Genomic DNA, 18,567 nt, shown 5'->3' with positions numbered 1-18,567 from the left:
TTCAGCCAATCAGAAGCTGACGATCATTTGTGCCCATGTACTTTTATAGCTTCCTGGACTTGACGTCATCGACGTCGACGTGATGACGTTTCGTTTTCCTGTTGGTCGGATTACACACATGTTTCAGAGCATGTTATACTGAAGACATTCCTCATAGCGTTTTCGGATGCAGCTGTCGTTCCCTAGGGGAACTAGGGTTACATACGTAACCTAGGAGAGTTTTGCATCACATGAGTAAATTCTATTTTAAAGTATATTCAAATAGACATCCACTATTTTAAATTACAATAATATTTTACAATAATACATTTTTTCTGTATTTTTAATCAAATAAACAGTCTTGATGAGCAGAAAAGACCTTATTTTTTAAGACATGTTGAATTATCTTATGTAGAAAAGTACAGAGGTAAACAAAAGTTTCGTCCTTGTTTTGTTTTCTCTCTTCCTCACTGTTTTTCTTCTCCAGAGGTTTGAAGGACATGGAACAGGAGATTTCCTCCATTGAGAAGCGTTTTGCTTATGGCTTCCTGCAGAAGCTGTTGAAGTGGATGGAGATTGCGCAGGAGTTTATTGCCCATCTTGGTATACATTCATAGATTCCTAAATACACTACTTAGATCCAAAGAACTGTAGAGTTTAGTTTGCACTTGAAATTATATATTTTTTTTAAATGCTCTGTGTATTTGTTACTCCAGAGGCTGTTGTGAGCAGTGGAAGAGTTGAGAAATCCCCTCACGAACAGGAGATTAAATTCTTTGCCAAGGTGAGACACCTTTGACTGGAATATGAGTGCATGCTGAATAAAACAGCTCTGAGGGAATTAGTTGGAAGAGATACAGACTCTCCATCCTACGGATCACAGCCTCTCAAACTTTGCTCTTCCTCTTTATGTTCTCTTCACGTAGATTCTGCTTCCATTGGTAAACCAGTACTTTAAGAATCACTGCTTGTATTTCCTGTCCACACCTGCTAAAGTCCTGGGCAGTGGTGGTCATGCCTCCAACAAGGAGAAGGAGATGATTGCTAGGTAACTAATACTACAGAGCTTTATTTTTATCTGGTAACCTAGTCAGATTTTATATACCTTAAAGATTTGTATTGATTACATGAATGATTAAATGATGTTAGATAGTTTTGATGTTGCGACCTGTCACATCCTCTCTGCTCCTCACAAATTCTTCTCGCCTTTGGTTTTCTCTCTGCCCCTTCCTGGAGTATTTTCTCACGGGTTTCCTCATCCTTTTGTTACGTTTATTTTTTATGGATAACTTTATTTTGCTCCTACTTTTCCATCACCATAACCTCATCCTATTATTCATTTTCATGCCATTTCCTCTTTCCCAACCCTCCACCTCTCTTTTTTTCTTCTTTTTCTATCTATGTATCTTCTATCTCAGTATCTTCTGTAAGTTGGCCAGTCTGGTGAGACACAGGGTTTCCCTCTTTGGTAAGAATCCTGCATGATGACCTGATTGCACATTTCATTTTTCCACCTTCATCCCCTAATCATTAATGTTTTACATCATCAGTACATCAATTCCTAATAGTTCCACTTATTTGCTCTAAGTCTTTTTTGGTTTTATCTTTCTTTCTTTCTTTCTTTCTTTCTTTCTTTCTTTCTTTCTTTCTAATTTGAAATCTGTTTTTCTTTAAGTAAAATAACTATTAAAATGGCATAAATAAGTAGTATTATTTAGTTTTATTAATTTAATTTAAGTAAAATTACAATATTGTCTTGAAGACATTACAATATATTACAATATTGTTACCATATTGTAATTTCTTTAATTTAAGTCAAATAACAACGAAAATGGCAAAAATAAATATAATTATTTAATTTTGTTTAAGTAAAATAACATGAAAAAAGCAAAATATAATAATATTTTTAAATAATATAAATATAAAATATATGTAATATTTAATTTAATTTAGTTCTTTCTTTTTTAGTTCTTTCTTAACTTCTGTCTTTCTTTCTTTCTTTCTTTCTTTCTCTCTGTTTTGAAATGTATTTTAAATTAATTTTATTAAAGCAAAATAATTAAAATGCCAAACAATACTTATTTAATTTGATTAATTTCATTTAAATAAAATAATATTAAAATTTCCATATTTTATTTTATTTTATTTTATTTTTATTTTATTTATCATTCAATTTCATTAAAGTAAAATAATATTAAAATTTTATTAAAATAATATTAAAATGTATTCTTTTTTATTTTATTTTATTAAAAATTTTTGGAAAATTATGTAAATAAAGTCACATAATAATAATAATGAAAATGCAAAAGGTATTTTTTCTTTTTTTCTTTTATAAAAAAAATAGTGGTAAATGTTAACACAGTAATAATAATAATGGAAATGGCAAAAATAAGTAGAATTATTTAATTTAATTTAAGTAAAATAGCAACAATATCCTTTCTTTTCTTTCTTTCTTTTTTGAAATGTATTATTCTTTAAAACAAAATAGCTATTAAAAAATGATGTGAATGATTATTCAATTTTATTTAAATAAAATAATATTAAAATAGTCCTAAGTATTTTATTTTATTTTTCTATTTTATAAAAAAGTATTATTCTTTAAGTAAAAAATGAAAATGTATTTTTATTTCAAACAAAATAACTATTAAAAATGGCATAAATAAGTAGTATTATTTAATTTTTATTAATTTTATGTAAATAATATAACAATATTAAAACTTGTCATAAACATGTATTTAAAAATTAAAAGTGAAAGTGGTGTAAATAAGTAGAATTATTTAACTTCATTTGAGTAAAATAACAGAAAATAAATATTTTAATAAATATAAATATATATAATAAACATGTGGTATTAAATTACATTTTTCTTTTCTTTAACATTTCTTTCTTCTGTCTTTCTCTGGGTGGTTCTCTAATGCTTTGCTGTGCTGTGCTTTGCTTACGTTGGTGCATCATTTGCAGTGTTGGCTTAGTAGTCCTTTACTAAGAATAATTATCATAGGAGTACTGTATTTCAGGAGATTATCTGCTTTGGCTTACTTCTACCACTTCATGCTATATCCGTGTCATATATTGCAGCATAGTACCCTCAGTTCACATGTTGGAGGTTAATTGTAGATGAAAAAAAAAGGCCTATGTCATGGTGTGAATGTTTGTGTGTGTGCAGGCACTGATGCCTCAGCAGTGGTCAACTGTCTTCATATTCTTTCCCGCTCACTGGACGCTAGGTACACCATGTGATTCCCTGTGTTTTACTGATGTTTACATCTTTAATTTATGTTTATGTTAATTAAATTACATGCTTTCTCTTCCAGAACTGTGATGAAATCCGGGCCTGAAATTGTGAAGGCTGGTCTGCGCTCTTTCTTTGAGAGTGCTGCTGATGATATTGAGAAGATGGTTGAGAACCTTAAACTGGGGAAAGTGTCTACCAAAAACCAGGTCAGATGTAAATATAGCCCTGTTCTCTGAGATGTCTCTTTGTTCTTAGAGAAAGGGGGGAAGAGGCTCAAATTTAGCTCATCTTCGACTGTCTCTGTAACAGGTGAAAGGTGTATCTCAGAACATAAGCTACACCACCACTGCTCTTCTGCCAGTTTTGACATCTCTGTTCGACCACATCGCCCAGCACCAGTTTGGAGATGATGTCATGTGTGAGTTTTTTCATAGGTTTTAACTGAATAATTTAACTTGACTAAATTTAACCTACATTGCAAAATTAATTTACTTATAATCTATTTATAATTATAGATTATATAGATTAATTAATTGCAGTAGTAATTAACATGTGGCAGGAGTTAAATTGAAAAGGGTGTGCATATCTTGCTCTTTCTACCAATTCAGTTTCAGTTTAGTGTGCTTCACTGAAAATTACAGAAATTAGGTCCCCTTAAGGGACCTTTGCAAAAACACAAAAATGATCAAACTTTCACATGCACACAAGAAACCTTTCCATGCTCACGAGAAACTTTCAAGTGTACACAAGAAACTTGGAGCACTGGACACACGCAGTTATACTTCCGCTGGTCGGGTTCCACAAATGGAGGAGGATAGAAGGCCTGGAGTACAACGGGCTGTGGTACCGAAGAAGGGACCTTAGGGACGTACCCGGCTCTAGGGTACAGAAATGAGACTGCCTACAGGGAGGAGATCCAGCATCTGGCCTCGTGGTGCACAGACAATAATCTTCTCCTTAACACCACCAAGACCAAGGAGCTCATTGTGGACTTCAGGAAGGGAAGAAGAGGTTCACACAAACCCATCCACATCAACGGGATGGCTGTTGAGCCTGTTTCATCCTTTAAGTTCCTGGGGACCCACATTGCGGAGGATCTATCCTGGACCACCAACACCTCCAGCCTGGTCAAGAAGGTTCACCAGCACCTGTTCTTCTTGAGAACACTTAAGAAGAACCAGCTGTCCTCAGCTATCCTGGTGAACTTCTATCGCTGCACGATAGAAAGCATCACTACGAACTGTGTCACAGTCTGGTACGGAAGCTGCTCTGTTGCGGAGAGTAAGGCACTGCAGCGGGTGGTGAAAACTGCCCAACGCGTCATAGGGACTCCACTTCCATCCATTGAGGACTTTCAGAAGAAGCACTGTCTGTGTCGAGCACGCAGTATTCTTAAGGATTTCTCTCATCCCGCACACAAACTGTTTTCTCTTCTGCCTTCCGGCAGGCGTTTCAGATGCCACAGGACAAGAACTAGCAGACTGAGGAACAGCTTCTTTCCCAGAGCTGTCTCCTTATTGAACTCTGACCCCCACTGACCCTTGGCCCCCACCCCCACACACTCCCCACTACCATTGCACTACTTAATATTCATTGCACTACGCTGTACATACCCATTTGTAAATACACATTTCTATTGCACATATACATACTGTAAATTTGTGATAAATCTATATCTATACATGTCAATTTGTAAATTCCTGCTTCAGTAAACAGTAACCTGTAAATTATGTTCATATCTACCTGCAATTTATATTATAGTTAATAGCAACCTGTATATTGTGTTCATCTATTTGTACATTCTAATTGTAGTTAATTATCATCTGTAAATTATGCTCACAGTACTTCATCTGTAAATATTATCCATAGTTTCTCCCTGTACATATTCCCTATAAGTGCACTTATAACTTATACCTTTATCCTGCACTTGCTGCTTATTGCACTCCTGGTTAGACCTAAACTGCATTTCGTTGCCTTGTACTTGTACATGTACATGTGTAATGACAATAAAGTTGAATCTAATCTAATCTAATCTAAATGCTTTGGCCAGACCAGGCACAAAGTTAATATAAGAAGGGGCCACCGAAAGGGCCTGAAGGTCCCAGACTCTCTTAAGAGAGGTAAGAGCAGGGAGCAGAGAAGTCTTAAGTGTGAACATTCGATCAGAGATCTCCTCTATAGGCTCAAATGGGGGCCTACAGAGGGCTTCAAGTACCACAGCAAGCTCCCAAGTAGGAACCCGAGGTCTAACCTGAGGCCTCAGTCTGAGCACACCGTGGAGGAAACGTATTACCAAGGGGTTCTTACCCACTGAGAGGCCACCAAGAGGGACGTGGTAGGCCGATAAAGTCGCCACGTAGACGTTCAGGGTGGAGTGGGCTAACCCTGCAGAGAAGCGAGCATGCAGGAACTCCAGCACTGTACCAATCGGGCAGTTAACTGGGTCCAGGTGGCGTTCTCTACACCAAGAGATGAACAGATTCCATTTCAGGGCATACAGTTTCCTCGTGGAGGGAGCTCTGGATTGGAGAATGGTCTCAACAACCTCAGTTGAGAGACCAGAGTCTAGGAGGTGTGCCCCCTCAGGGGCCACACCCATAACTTCCACATTTCCGGGCGGGGGTGAAGGATAGAGCCCCCTGCCTGGGAGAGAATATCCCTCCTGACGGGAATCTCCCATGGAGAACCGTCTAGGAGAGAGATTATGTCAGAAAACCATACTTGGGCCAGCCAGTACGGGGCTAGTAACAAAAGACGGACCCCGTCCAGGTGTACCCTTTCCAGAACTCCCAGGAGCAGAGCGATCGGGGGAAAGGCGTACATACGCAGCCTCTGCCACGTCTGTACCATAGCATCCAGCCCCAGGGGAGCCGGATGAACTAGAGAGAACCAGAGGGGACATTGCAATGTCTCTCACTACTTCTGGGTGAAGCATCCATTCCCCGGGCCTCAGCCCCTGCCTCGTCAGGACGTCTGCTCCCACATTGAGACGTCCAGGGATATGAACTGCTCTGAGTGAGATAAGTTTCCCTTGTGACCACAGGAGGATCTGGTACGCCAGCTTGTACAAGGGGTGTGAATGCAGGCCTCCCTGGTGATTGATATAATAGACCACCGCTGTGCTGACGGTGCGTACCAGCACATGACGGTTTCTTAGTCTCTTCTGAGAGACTAAGGCCACGCGGCGAGGCCTACCCCAGGCATGTAGGCCTCGCCGCGTGACCTTGATCATGCAAAATGGGTTCCCCCTCAGGGAAAACCCCTTGGTTTTGAGCCACCACTTTAAGGGCCTCATGTACAGCAGTCCAAGTGGTATCACGTTGGACGCTGCTGCCATTAGACCTTTTAGTACTTGAAACTGTTTGACAGTGAATGACTGGCCTAGCTTGATTGCTCTGACTGCAGTGAGGATTGACTCGATCCAAGCAGGTGACATACGTGAAGGCATCGTGGTTGAATCCCATATGACACCCAGATAAGTGGTCCTCTGTAATGGAGAAAGCACACTTTTCTTGGTGTTGAGCCTCAACCCCAGCTCTTTCATGTGTGCGAGAACAACATCTCGATGTTGAGTCGCTAACCGTTCTGACCGGGCTAAAATCAGCCAGTAGTCTATGTAGTTTAAAATGCGGATGCCCCGGAGTAGCAGATGAGACAGAGCAGCATCCACACACTTTGTAAATGTCCGGGGTGAGAGTGCTAGGCCGAAGGGAAGAACTCTGTATTGGTAAGCTTCACCCCTGAAAGCAAACCTCAGAAACTTCCTGTGTTGACGAAGGATGGAGACGTGAAAGTACGCATATTTTAGATCTATCGTGACAAACCAGTCCTCGGACCTGATTTGAGACACGACCTGACTGACAGTGAGCATTCTGATCTTCAGTTTCTTGACTGAGCGGTTCAGATGTCTCAGATCTAAAATGGGCCGCAGCTCCCCATCCTTCTTGGGAGCAATGAAGTACTGGCTGTAGAACCCGGATTTCCTGTCCTGAGGAGGGACCACCTCGATGGCCTCCTTCCTCAGAAGAGACTTTACTTCCTGTTCCATTACCAGAACCTGCTCGGGGGCCACAAGGGTGGGAAAAACCCAGCTGAAAGGTGGCGGCGGAGTGCCGAACTGGATGTAATAACCTTTTTCTACAGTGCGCAGGACCCATGTAGATACATTTGGCAGTAGTTTCTACGCTGCCAGAAAGTCGACTAAGGGAACCTGCCTCTCGAGACTGGTTTCTGGTATTGCTTGAGCTATTAACTCGAGCCCCTTGGCTTCGGTACGTTGCCGGGCAGAGAGACCAAAGATAAATGCTCGCGGGAGACCGCCGCGCCCTGTAACACTGGCAGGGTTAGCTGACGAATCTCCTGAGGGCCCCGAAGAGGGGCGGGCACCGTGTACTGCGGTGAACCCCCCTCCCCCCTGGGAGGGACTGCCCTCATTGGCCCTGACTTCCCACCATCAGGGCCGTTTATCTGAGGCCTTCCGGGACTGAAGTATCACCCGTAGGTCGGGCCTCGCCCTAGAAGACCCCGGTTTGGAGCGTTGCTGATCCCGCTCTCTAGATGGAGGAGCGTGGTATGCAACGCTCCTTTTCTGAGCCTCCCTGTACGAGGATGCTCCCATCCAGCAGCCCCAGAAGAGAAGATGTGGCGGGGAAGGTACCGCTGGAATGCCGCTTGTTTGCGAGCCTCCTGGTACCTGCTGGCTAAAGTGGGGTGTCCAGGAGGAAGACCCTGTCCTGCTCTTTCATATCAGACAGGGTCAACCAGAGGTGTCTCTCCGCGGCCACAGGGGCTGCCATAGACCGCCCAATAGCACGGGTGGTCTCCTTAGTGGCGCTGAGAGACAGATCAGCGGTACGGCGCAGTTCTGCAATGTCCACTTCCTCACCATCGCCTAACTTTTGGTATGCCTGTAACACTGACATAGTGTGCAGACATGCACCAGCCTGACCTGCAGCCGTGTACCCCTTACCCACCAAGCTAGATGTAGTTCTAAGCGGCTTGGAGGGTAAGGATGGAGCCTTCAAAGACGATGCCTGACCGGGCGACAGATAGCTAGCTAGCGTCTGTTCTGCCCATGGCATCGTCTTATAGCCGCGCTCGTCCAGCCCCACCACATTCCCATAATAGTCAGAGGCGGAGACGAACAAGAGAACTTTTGCATGCACACAAGAAACATTTGTGTGTGCATGGAAAAACTTTCGTGTGCACGGAAAAACTTTCATGTGCACATGAGAAACTGTCACATACGCACAAGAAACTTTTGTGTGTACGCGAGAAACTTTCGCATGCACATGAGAAACTTTTACATGCTCATAAGGAAGTTTCACATGCACACAAGCAACTTTTGCATGCTCACAAAAAACTTTTGTGTGTGAAGTTGTTATATTGTTTAGAATGAATAGATTTGGAAATACTAAGGAAGTTGATGTCAAATAAAAAAAAAGAGGGAGAGTGTAGTGAGGACCTGAATTATGCATTTAAGAGTTAAACCAATTACCATGCAATGCTTAATTTTGTTCACTTTGTGGTGGAAAAATGCTGCATTAGCAATTAAAGAAAAAACATGGTCAGGTCAAAGTGTCTGAATAATTTTTGGTCCCAAATTTGTATCAGTTTTATTGGTAGTCCACTGAATCATTTTGGGTATAATATCACAGTTTACTTTATTTTGCTATCCCTACCTACATAAATGAACTATACCATCCTGCACCCACTAGTAAAAAAAAAAAAAAAATTTGGTTTGACTGTATATATGCACATGGGAAACTTGCATGCTCATGAGAAACGGTAACATATGCACAAGAAACATTTGTGTGTACATGAGAAACTTTCACATGCACATGAGAACTTTTGCATGCTCATGAGAAAGTTTCACATGCACACAATAAACTTTTGCGTGTATGAGAAACATTTGAGTGCTTATGAGAAACTTAGAAAATAATTACTATTATCAAATTTAAAAGTCTTAAATGTGGTAAAAAGTAATAGAATTTAAAAAAAGTAAAATAACAATACATGAAATAAATAAGTAGTATTATTTAATTTAATTTAATGTAATTTAATTTAAATAAAGTAAAATAACAACTGTGCAAATGGCGTAAAATGTATTTTACCTTAATCAAAATTAGGAAAAATAACAATAGTATTATTAATTTAATTATTTTATTTATTTTAATATACTAATTACTGAGGTGACATTGATTAATTGAAAATACAAAGTAAGAATAGATCGCTCACTGTTCCTCATATTGTGTCTCTCTCCCTTTATCAGTGGATGACTTACAGATATCCTGCTATCGTATCATGTGCAGTATCTATTCCCTGGGCACTGTAAAGACCCCTCATGCTGAGAAGTAAGAAACAGCTTTGCATATTTGTGTTTGTTTCTATATGAGCTATTTCTACAGAATGTCTTATGTTAATGAATGTTATGTTGTGATATCACAGCCAAAGACCAGCTCTAGGAGAGTGTCTGGCTCATCTAGCTGCTGCTATGCCTGTTGCCTTTCTGGAGCCTAACCTCAACGAGTTCAATGCATACTCAGTGTACACTACCAAAACCCCACGAGAGAGAACAAGTCAGTATCTCACTCTGAATCTATCTTATCTATAGGTGTTGTGATCAGCTAGCACATCCTTAACTGCCTTCTCATCCATGTTTTAGTCCTGGGTCTGCCCAGTCAAGTCCAAGAACTGTGTCTGGACATCCCTGAGCTGGACGTGCTTATGAAAGAGATTGGGGATCTGGCGGAGTCTGGGGCCCGTTACACAGAGATGCCCCATGTGATTGAGATCACTCTGCCCATGCTGTGCAACTATCTGCCCCGCTGGTGGGAGAGGGGACTGGAGAACTTCCCAGAGCAGGAAGGCAGTCTGTGCACGGATGTCACCTCTGAACAACTCAATCAGCTCCTGGGTAGCATCATGAAGATTGTTGTCAACAATCTGGGCATTGATGAAGCTTCCTGGATGAAGAGATTGGCAGGTGAGAGTAAACTAAACATGGAATCTTCTAAAAAAATAAGTCAATACTGAGAATTTTTTAAGTGAGTTCCTTCTGATATTCTTTTGCAGTGTTTGCTCAGCCCATTGTGAGCAGGGCGAAGCCTGAGATGCTCAAGTCCCACTTCATCCCCACCATGGAGAAGCTGAAGAAACGCTGTGGAAAGGTGGTGGCTGAGGAGGATCAGCTGCGTATGGAGGGAAAGTCAGAGGTGGACAGTGAGCAGGGAACCATTCGTGATGAGTTTGCTGTGCTCTGCAGGGATCTGTACGCTCTTTACCCACTACTCATCCGATATGTGGACAACAACAGGTATCTCTCATCCGCAGGGTGATTTTATGGTCCAAGTTCTGTTTTTCAAGAATAATTTTTGTTACAAGATCACCAACAGAACTAATTTCAGATACTTTAAAGCTTTTACAGTGTAAAATGTGGTATGAGCAATTCAAGAAAAAACACTTAAGCAAAACATGGTGAGGTCCAAAATTTATATAAATTGTACTGGTAGAATTTTTGGGTATAATATGTCACAGTTTACTTTATTTTGCTATCTTCACTTTTTTGGTTTGACTGTATATTAGTGTCCACATCAATGCATGGTTTTGTAGTCCAGGAACTGTTTTAGACTTTATTTTTGTTACCACGGATGGCCTCCAGGGTGGATCAGGGTGTTCAGAGGGCCATGGTGGGTCAGAGTCTTTGGGAGGTCATGGCGGTTCAGTGCTCTCGGGAGGCCATGGCGGGTCAGAGCTCTCGGGAGGCCATGGCTGGTCAGTGTCCTTGGGAGGCCATGGCGGGTAAGAGCTCTCGGGAGGCCATGGTGGGTCAGACAGGTTAGGGGTATAGTAGCCCCCCCCAAAAAAAATTTTTCTTGGGGAAAATCAGGACTGTCTTTAGAGGGCATACTTGAGGCTCAGGTTCTGGACAGCGCTCGGGGCGAGCAGGCTCAGGAGGGCTGGACGACTCCAGCGGAGACTCTGGAAGAGCAGGCACTGGGCGAGCGGTTACTAGAGGGCGAGCGGGACGAGCGGTCACTGGAGGGCGCTCTGGCGGCGCGGTCACTGGAGGGCTGGGTGGAACCAGCGGAGACTCTGGGAGGCTGGGCGGAACCAGCAGAGACACTGGGAGGCTGGGCGGAACCAGCAGAGACTCAGGTGCAGCGTCCATCTTGTCTGGGGGTTCGGGAGAGACCGCCATCTTGTTCAGTGGCTCGGGAGACACGGCCATCTTGTCTGGGGACTCGGGAGAGACTGCCATCTTGTCCGGGGGCTCGGGAGACACCGCCATCTTGTCCGGGGGTTCGGGGTTGGTGGCCATCTTGATCGGGGACTCAGGCTTGGTGGCCATCTTGACGGCCATATTTGCCGGGAACTCAGGAATGGCAGCCATTTTGCGTGCAGACTCTGACGTAGCATCCATCTTGTGAGCGGACTTTGACGTGGCAGCCATCTTGTGAGCAGACGCTGACATGGCGGCCATCTTGTGAGCTGACGCTGACGTGGCGGCTGGCAGGCTTGAGCGCGGAGAGGAAGCCGGCGGGCTTAAGCGCTGGGCGGCGGCTGGCAGACTAGAACGCGGGGAGGAGGCCGGCCGCATCGGGCTGAGGACAGCGGTGGAGCTTTGGAGGATGACAGGGAATGTGAGACTGGGCTGGCGGTCCTGGCGGCATGGTATGTGGGGATTCTCGGCTTAGGACAGGCTGACCCGATGTGATGCGTTTCAGAGGGGACTGAACGATGAGTACTACTGACACTCTTTACTTCTTCGAGTTCAAAATCAGAGCCATTTAAATAAAGAATGAGATTGATCAGCTCGATCAAGGAGAAATTACAGGCAGGAGAATCGCAACGAATCGTCTCATCATTTGTTCACTTTTGTTCATTTGTTCACATCTCATCACACGGCACCGAGAGAGGCATTGGGCCAGCCCACCTGATAGGAGAGCTCGACAAAATCCGCCACATACCGTTCCAAACTCCGACCGCCCTGCCGCAGTCTCCACAGGTCTGCCTCAGCCCGATTCATCTTCTGTAATGGTCCGTCAATCTGTCACAAACGTGTGCAGGTAGTGATGTGGTGAGTTTCAAAGAGATGCCGGAAAAAAAGGAATATAAATGAAAACACTTTAATAAGCAAAACAAACAGAAATCCAGGAGTACACATGAAACACGAAGTAACTTCATCGACGGACAATGGGAGTGAGCAGACACAGACTATAAATACTCAGAAACAGGGGAGTGGCTACAAATGAGCAAGCGAGGGGGAAATACAAATATGAGCAAGACTGAACCAAATGAATACAAAACCAAAGGGGTAAACACGGACTAAACCAAATGCACTTGAAACATTGGGGGAAAAACACTGGGAAGACAGGACAGACAAGACTATAATCCTGACACTGTTACTTGAGAGTCAAAATACCATATAGGCAATACAAAATGAATACTTGTGGCTCTTGACAAATATACTGAGGTCTTATGAAATCAAACAATCAACATTTACATTATTTGAAAAACTCAAATGAAGTTTTGAAAGTGATTCAAATGATATTGTTGCTCTGTGTTATTGTTATAGCTGTGATGTTCCCAGGACTTCCCTATTCTTACAGAATTAGAACTATTATGTGCTCCATCGTACTGGAAAATGCATTGTTCTTCACCAAACTTTTGTTGGATTGTTGGAAGAAGTTGCTGTTGGAGGGTGTTTTGGTACCATTCTTTATTCATGGCTGTGTTTTTGGGCAAAATTATGAGTGAGCCCAGTCCCTTGGATGAGAAGCAACCCCACACAATGAAGTCTCAGTATGCTTTACTGTTGGCATGACACAGGACTGATGGTAGCGCTCACCTTTTCTTCTCCGGACAAGCCTTTTTCCAGATGCCCTAAAAAATCGGAAAGAGGCTTCATCGGAGAATATGACTTTGCCTGCTGCCATTCATGAGCAAGCTCTGCACTGGTGGCACTCTGATCCCGCAGCTGAATCCTCTTTAGGAGACGATCCTGGCGCTTGCTGGACTTTCTTGGATGCCCTGAAGCCTTCTTAACAATGCAGTGGAAAGTTTTTTTGGGGATTAAGTTAATTTTCATGGCAAAGAAGGACTGCAATTCATCTGATCACTCTTCATAACATTCTGGAGTATATGCAAATTGCTATTATAAAAACTTAAGCAGCAACTTTTCCAATTTCCAATATTTATGTAATTCTCAAAACTTTTGGCCACGACTGTACATCAACCGCTGAAAAACCACTCATGAATGTGTATAGAGGTTACTGTTTATAAGTTTCAAATAGTGATCATTTTCTTACACAAATGCATCGATTCACTTCAGAAGGCCTTTATTAAAGCAGAACTTTCAGAACAAACATTTACAGATAATGTACTCACCCCCTTGTCATCCCAGATGTTCATGTCTTTCTTTCTTCAGTCAAAAAGAAATTATGTTTTTTGACAAAAACATTTCTGGATTTCTCTCCATATAGTGCCCCGAGTTTGAACTTCCAAAATGCAGTTTAAATGCGGCTTCAAACGATCCCAAATGCGAAAACTAAATGATCGGTTATTAAAAAAAATTTTTATATATTTTTTGACCTCAAACACTTGTCTCGTCTTGCCTTTTTTTTTTTTTTTGGTTCAAGATATCAAATAGGGTATTGGAAAAACTCTCATCTCATTTTCTCTCCTGTTTTACCTTTTTTGTTAAGGATGTTTGATCTTCTTTGCATGTTTACTTTGCAAACACTGGGTCAATACTGCTGCAGTGATATAGGATGATTTACAAATTATTTTTGAAGTTGAGGGAGAAAGTAAGATTGGAGTTTTTCGAAATACCCTAACTGTCTTGAACCGAAAAAAAAAACAGAGTTCAGGCAGAGCAAGACAAGACGAGTCTTTGAGGTTAAAAAGTATATACATTAATATTAAAAAAAATGTTTAGCTAGAGAAGACCCATCTTCGTCAGCTAGAATCATTTACAACCGCATCTGGGATCATTTGAAACCGCATTTAAACTGCATTTCAGAAGTTCAAACTCGGGGCACCATAGAAGTCCACTATATAGAGAAAAATCCTAAAAAGTTTTCCTCAAAAAACATAATTTCTTGAACCACTCAAGGAAGAAAGACATGAACGTCTTGGATTACATAGGACTTCTCATTTAGGCCCCTAGATCTGTGTGTAGTACTTTTTATGATGAATGGACACACTTTTTTGGTTATTGGACTTCGCCAACGAAATCTCAACATCTATTCACTGCCATTATAGAGCTTGGAAGAGCCAGGATATTTTTTAATATAACTTAGATTTTATTCATCTAAAGAAAGAAAGTCATGTAACCAGGATGGCTTGAGGTTGAGTAAATCATGAGGTAGTTTTTAACTATCCCTTTAAGACTGTTTTTCTGCAGAGGTCTTCTCTGATTTGGTTCTTTGTGTCATTTAAAGGGCAAGGTGGTTGACCTGTCCTGACCCTGATGCTGAGGACCTCTTCAGGATGGTCGGAGAAGTCTTTATCTTCTGGTCCAAATCTCATGTAAGTCTGTTTTTTCCCTCTCTATACTTAAAATCCCATTGTCTTGTTTCATGTCTAGTTTCTTTTTGTCTCCTTCAACACGATTTCACTTCTTGTCTCATTTCTTCTCTTGTCATTTTTCTATGTCTCTTGTCTCCTCCTCACATTGCTTTCTCCTTTTCTAATAACTCTTATTATTCTTTGCAGAATTTCAAGCGTGAGGAGCAGAACTTTGTGGTGATGAATGAGATCAACAACATGTCCTTCCTCACTGCTGACAGCAAAAGCAAGATGAGCAAGGTGAGTGAAAACTGACATCTGAGTATAAACGTAAATGTAAAAGGTTTTTTTTGTACGTTCTCCATCATATCAAATTGTCATTTAACCATTGATTACTAGAAATAGTTTTTTTAATGAAATGAAAATGGTTAGATTTGTTAAAACTCAATTTCTTCAGACAACTGCTGACCTCATGTCCTGTTCAAGACAGTGTTTCTACTCTCACAGTGGGTTTATAGATCCATTGATGTTTTTCCTGTCTGTGAGGGTGTAAGTTTTAACAGTGCTGTCTCTCTCTGTGTCCTGTCTCGCTGTGGATTCGGGGTGTGTAGGCCGGAGACGGAGAGGTCAGACCGTGTTTCTGCACGATAAAAAAAAAGAGCTGTGCTGATCGCATGGCGCACAAGCAGGGCTTTTCATCAAACTCCCACACACTGGCAAACTCTCACACATGTACACAAGTCCATACTCTCATTCACTGCCAGTGTGTGTGAGGTATGTTGGTACCTTGTTTGATGAAAGCCCGCAACCATAGACTTTAGTCTCAGGATCATGGCACCCCTTTTCAGCTAGATCTTTAACTCTAGCTGGATCTGAGTTCCATCGTCCTGACAGTGATTTTGATTGATGTGGACTGCTGCAAGTTCTTGCAGACTTGTCTGGTTCCTTTTCTTTCTTTTAGTGCTGTTTGATGTTAATGTTTGATGTTACTGTTTTTTCCCCCACAAGCTCTGGTGGTGATGCTCCCTCACTAGGAGCAAAAATACTCATTATCAAAAAACCATTACCCATCATTTAATCATCACAGATTTCAGGGAAATGTATGAGCACCGTAGGGAGGGAACATGGCTTTTCCTATAAAGGGAACAGTTCTCATTACATCTCTCATCTAATATTTCCCTCCCTTTGTTTAATTCATTCCAGTTAATGTGACTTTTGTGTCCATTCTGTTGATTAATTGACATGTTACCCAAACCCAACTCACTTGCTCACTTCCCTAAAAAGTTTGTCTCTGTTAGGTGTTAGCTAGCACAATGATACTATTCACTTTGCAGGATACCACCTCCTCCTCTGTGCTGTGAGACGGCCATTACTGTAGCTCCATCTGTTATCTCCTCACCATGGGTGCCCCTCTCTGCCTAATACATTCAGCATACATTCCTCTCATCTTGGTCTCATCCCAACTGATATCTCCTCTCATCTAGTCTAAACTCTGCTCATCTCTTTTTTTTTTCATGCCTCTTCCCACTTTCATCTCTTTTCTTGGCTTGTCTCATCTTCTCTTATTTAGGGCTGAACGATTAATCTGAATAAAATTGAATATCATGATTATCAAATGAGTTTATCATGACCTAATTCCAGTTAGGTAATGCTCTCAAAAGTGGAAACACTTAAGGAGTTTCAAAGTCGTCATTGGATTGGTTGAATTACGTGTGTCGTGTTCTTTACCGTTCCGCTTGGAAACAAAGATGCCAAATGGCGTAGTGGACAAGGCCCCGTGTGTTGCCCCTAAACATGATTCAGCACAAAGTGAAAGTGATTGGTCGCTTTACCAATATATGGGCTCCTGGGTGGGCCTTGGCCATTCAAAGGGTTCAAGGTTCCTAGACCTTCTGCCATCAGTCTGAAGGTCTAGCTATGCGAGACTAGTCAATTCTGTTAGTTACTACAGCCTACAGTTTGCTGGCTAGCTATGCCTTCAAAACAGCTCGGTCTCCTTATTTAAATTTATTTGTATTTGATACTTGAGAGATGCCTCCAGCGTAGAGAATACTGCTTGTTTTCCCAAGATTTTAATAACTCGTTAAAATCTGGCTGGGTGGTTAAAAACATTGCTGTGGAAATTTTAGAATACTCAACATATTTAATTTTGCTTTACACAGACTTAAAATAAACATATGCATTGCGCTTTACAGAATAAAGGTTGCTCATTTACATGCAAGCAGCTCATGATCTGATGATGTTAGTATCTGCTTCACATCTGCTTTTTTTAGCAGATTTAAAAACACAACACATCCCAAAAATTTTACCAGAATTTACATGAAAAACATTTATAAAACTTTTTGGTAACACTTTCTATGAAGCCCGTATTTATAATACATTATAAGGGTATTCTTAAGGCATTATAATGAATGCATAATGCATTATAAAAAATATTATAATATGTTATATCATCTCATGAGTATTCATAAGAACAGTTTTAATGTATTATAGTTTGTACTTTTTTGTGGTTATAGCTTTTAAGAGAATTATTACCTCCTCATAGTTATAACATATTATAAGTCTCATATCTTGCCATGTTTCTCATGTCACTTTACTTAAAGCATACAAAGACCACTTATAGTTAATTATAATAATATTTCCCAAAGAACCCCAAGATCAGGTATCAGTTTAGAAATGTGTAATATGAACAGTTTGATGATTTTGATGGTACCCTTCAGACAGCTTTTGATAAGTAACTCTTATTTTTGATAAGTCAACTAGCAGTAATTATTATTATACTGAATATATGCTAACACTAAATTTCGATGTTTCCCCAAAAGACAAACTATTATGTTATATTATAGGTAACTCTGCAAGTACATGAACATTCTATCTAGCCCAACCATAACCTAAGTCTACTAATACTCTAAGGAGTGTTAGTTGACATGTAGTTAGAAAGTTTAAGCTTATAGTCAATAGACTTAGGGGACCATCAAAATAAAACGTAATATAATGTAAAAAATAAATGTAATGTGATATAGTCCATTATAAATTAAAAAGATTTAATAAGCCGTTCATTGTGTGTTATAAATTATCATAATCTTAAAAGCTATAACCTCAAATACTCAAGTATTATAATGTATTACAATTGTTGTTATGATTATTCATGAGATGGTATAACATATTATAAGGTTTCTTATAATGCATTATGCATTTATTATAATGCCTTAGAAATACCCTTATAATGTGTTATAAATAGGGGCTTCATAGAAAGTGTTACCAACTTTTTTTATATAAATTACAAATTAAAAGTAAAAAAGAACAGCATTTATTCAAAATAGAAATCTTTTCTGACAAAGTAAGTCTTAACTATCACTGTTTAACACATTCTTGCTGAATAAAAGTGTTAATTTCTTTCAAACAGAAAAAAAAAAATACCGACCCCAAATTTTGAACAGTAGTGTTTTGTTACAATTATAAATAAATGCTGTTATTTTTAATGTTTTATTTATTACAGAATTCTGAAAAAAAGTATCAGAGGTTCCAAAAAAATATTAAGCAGTATAGCTGTTGTCAACATTGATAATAAGTCAGCATATTACAAAGATTTCTGAAGGATCATTAGGCACTGAAGACTAGAGTAATGAAGCTGAAAATTTAACTTTGCCTCACAGGAATAAATTCTATTTTAAAGAATATTAAAATAGAAAACCACTATTTTAAATGGCACAGTGTGAAAGTATTGCTAGTTGTGTTTTCCACAAACCTTATTGTACTCATGAATTGAAAACCCCAATTATAAAAACCAATAGAAACATCTAGCAGGAACCAGGAACAAAAATAAATTTTCCAGGTCTTGA

At 40.4% G+C, this 18,567-nt stretch overlaps 1 protein-coding gene across 1 annotated transcript in view; it reads left to right on the top strand.

Annotated features, from left to right (window-relative positions):
- ryr1b (ryanodine receptor 1b (skeletal)) overlaps window positions 1-18,567 on the top strand; it is a 128,457-nt gene that overhangs the window by 71,566 nt on the left and 38,324 nt on the right. The window contains exons 62-75 of the mRNA XM_073850155.1: window positions 467-582; window positions 696-763; window positions 906-1,027; window positions 1,398-1,447; window positions 3,146-3,206; window positions 3,294-3,420; window positions 3,524-3,632; window positions 9,486-9,567; window positions 9,662-9,792; window positions 9,879-10,199; window positions 10,289-10,529; window positions 14,659-14,746; window positions 14,933-15,025; window positions 15,337-15,351. Coding sequence (XP_073706256.1) covers window positions 467-582; window positions 696-763; window positions 906-1,027; window positions 1,398-1,447; window positions 3,146-3,206; window positions 3,294-3,420; window positions 3,524-3,632; window positions 9,486-9,567; window positions 9,662-9,792; window positions 9,879-10,199; window positions 10,289-10,529; window positions 14,659-14,746; window positions 14,933-15,025; window positions 15,337-15,351 — 1,624 coding nt within the window. The remainder of the gene's footprint in view (window positions 1-466; window positions 583-695; window positions 764-905; window positions 1,028-1,397; window positions 1,448-3,145; window positions 3,207-3,293; window positions 3,421-3,523; window positions 3,633-9,485; window positions 9,568-9,661; window positions 9,793-9,878; window positions 10,200-10,288; window positions 10,530-14,658; window positions 14,747-14,932; window positions 15,026-15,336; window positions 15,352-18,567) is intronic.

Source organism: Garra rufa, chromosome 11 (genome assembly GCF_049309525.1).
Source record: "Garra rufa chromosome 11, GarRuf1.0, whole genome shotgun sequence".
NCBI classification, from domain to species: Eukaryota; Metazoa; Chordata; class Actinopteri; order Cypriniformes; family Cyprinidae; genus Garra; species Garra rufa.
This window is presented reverse-complemented; position numbering and strand designations above follow the sequence as displayed.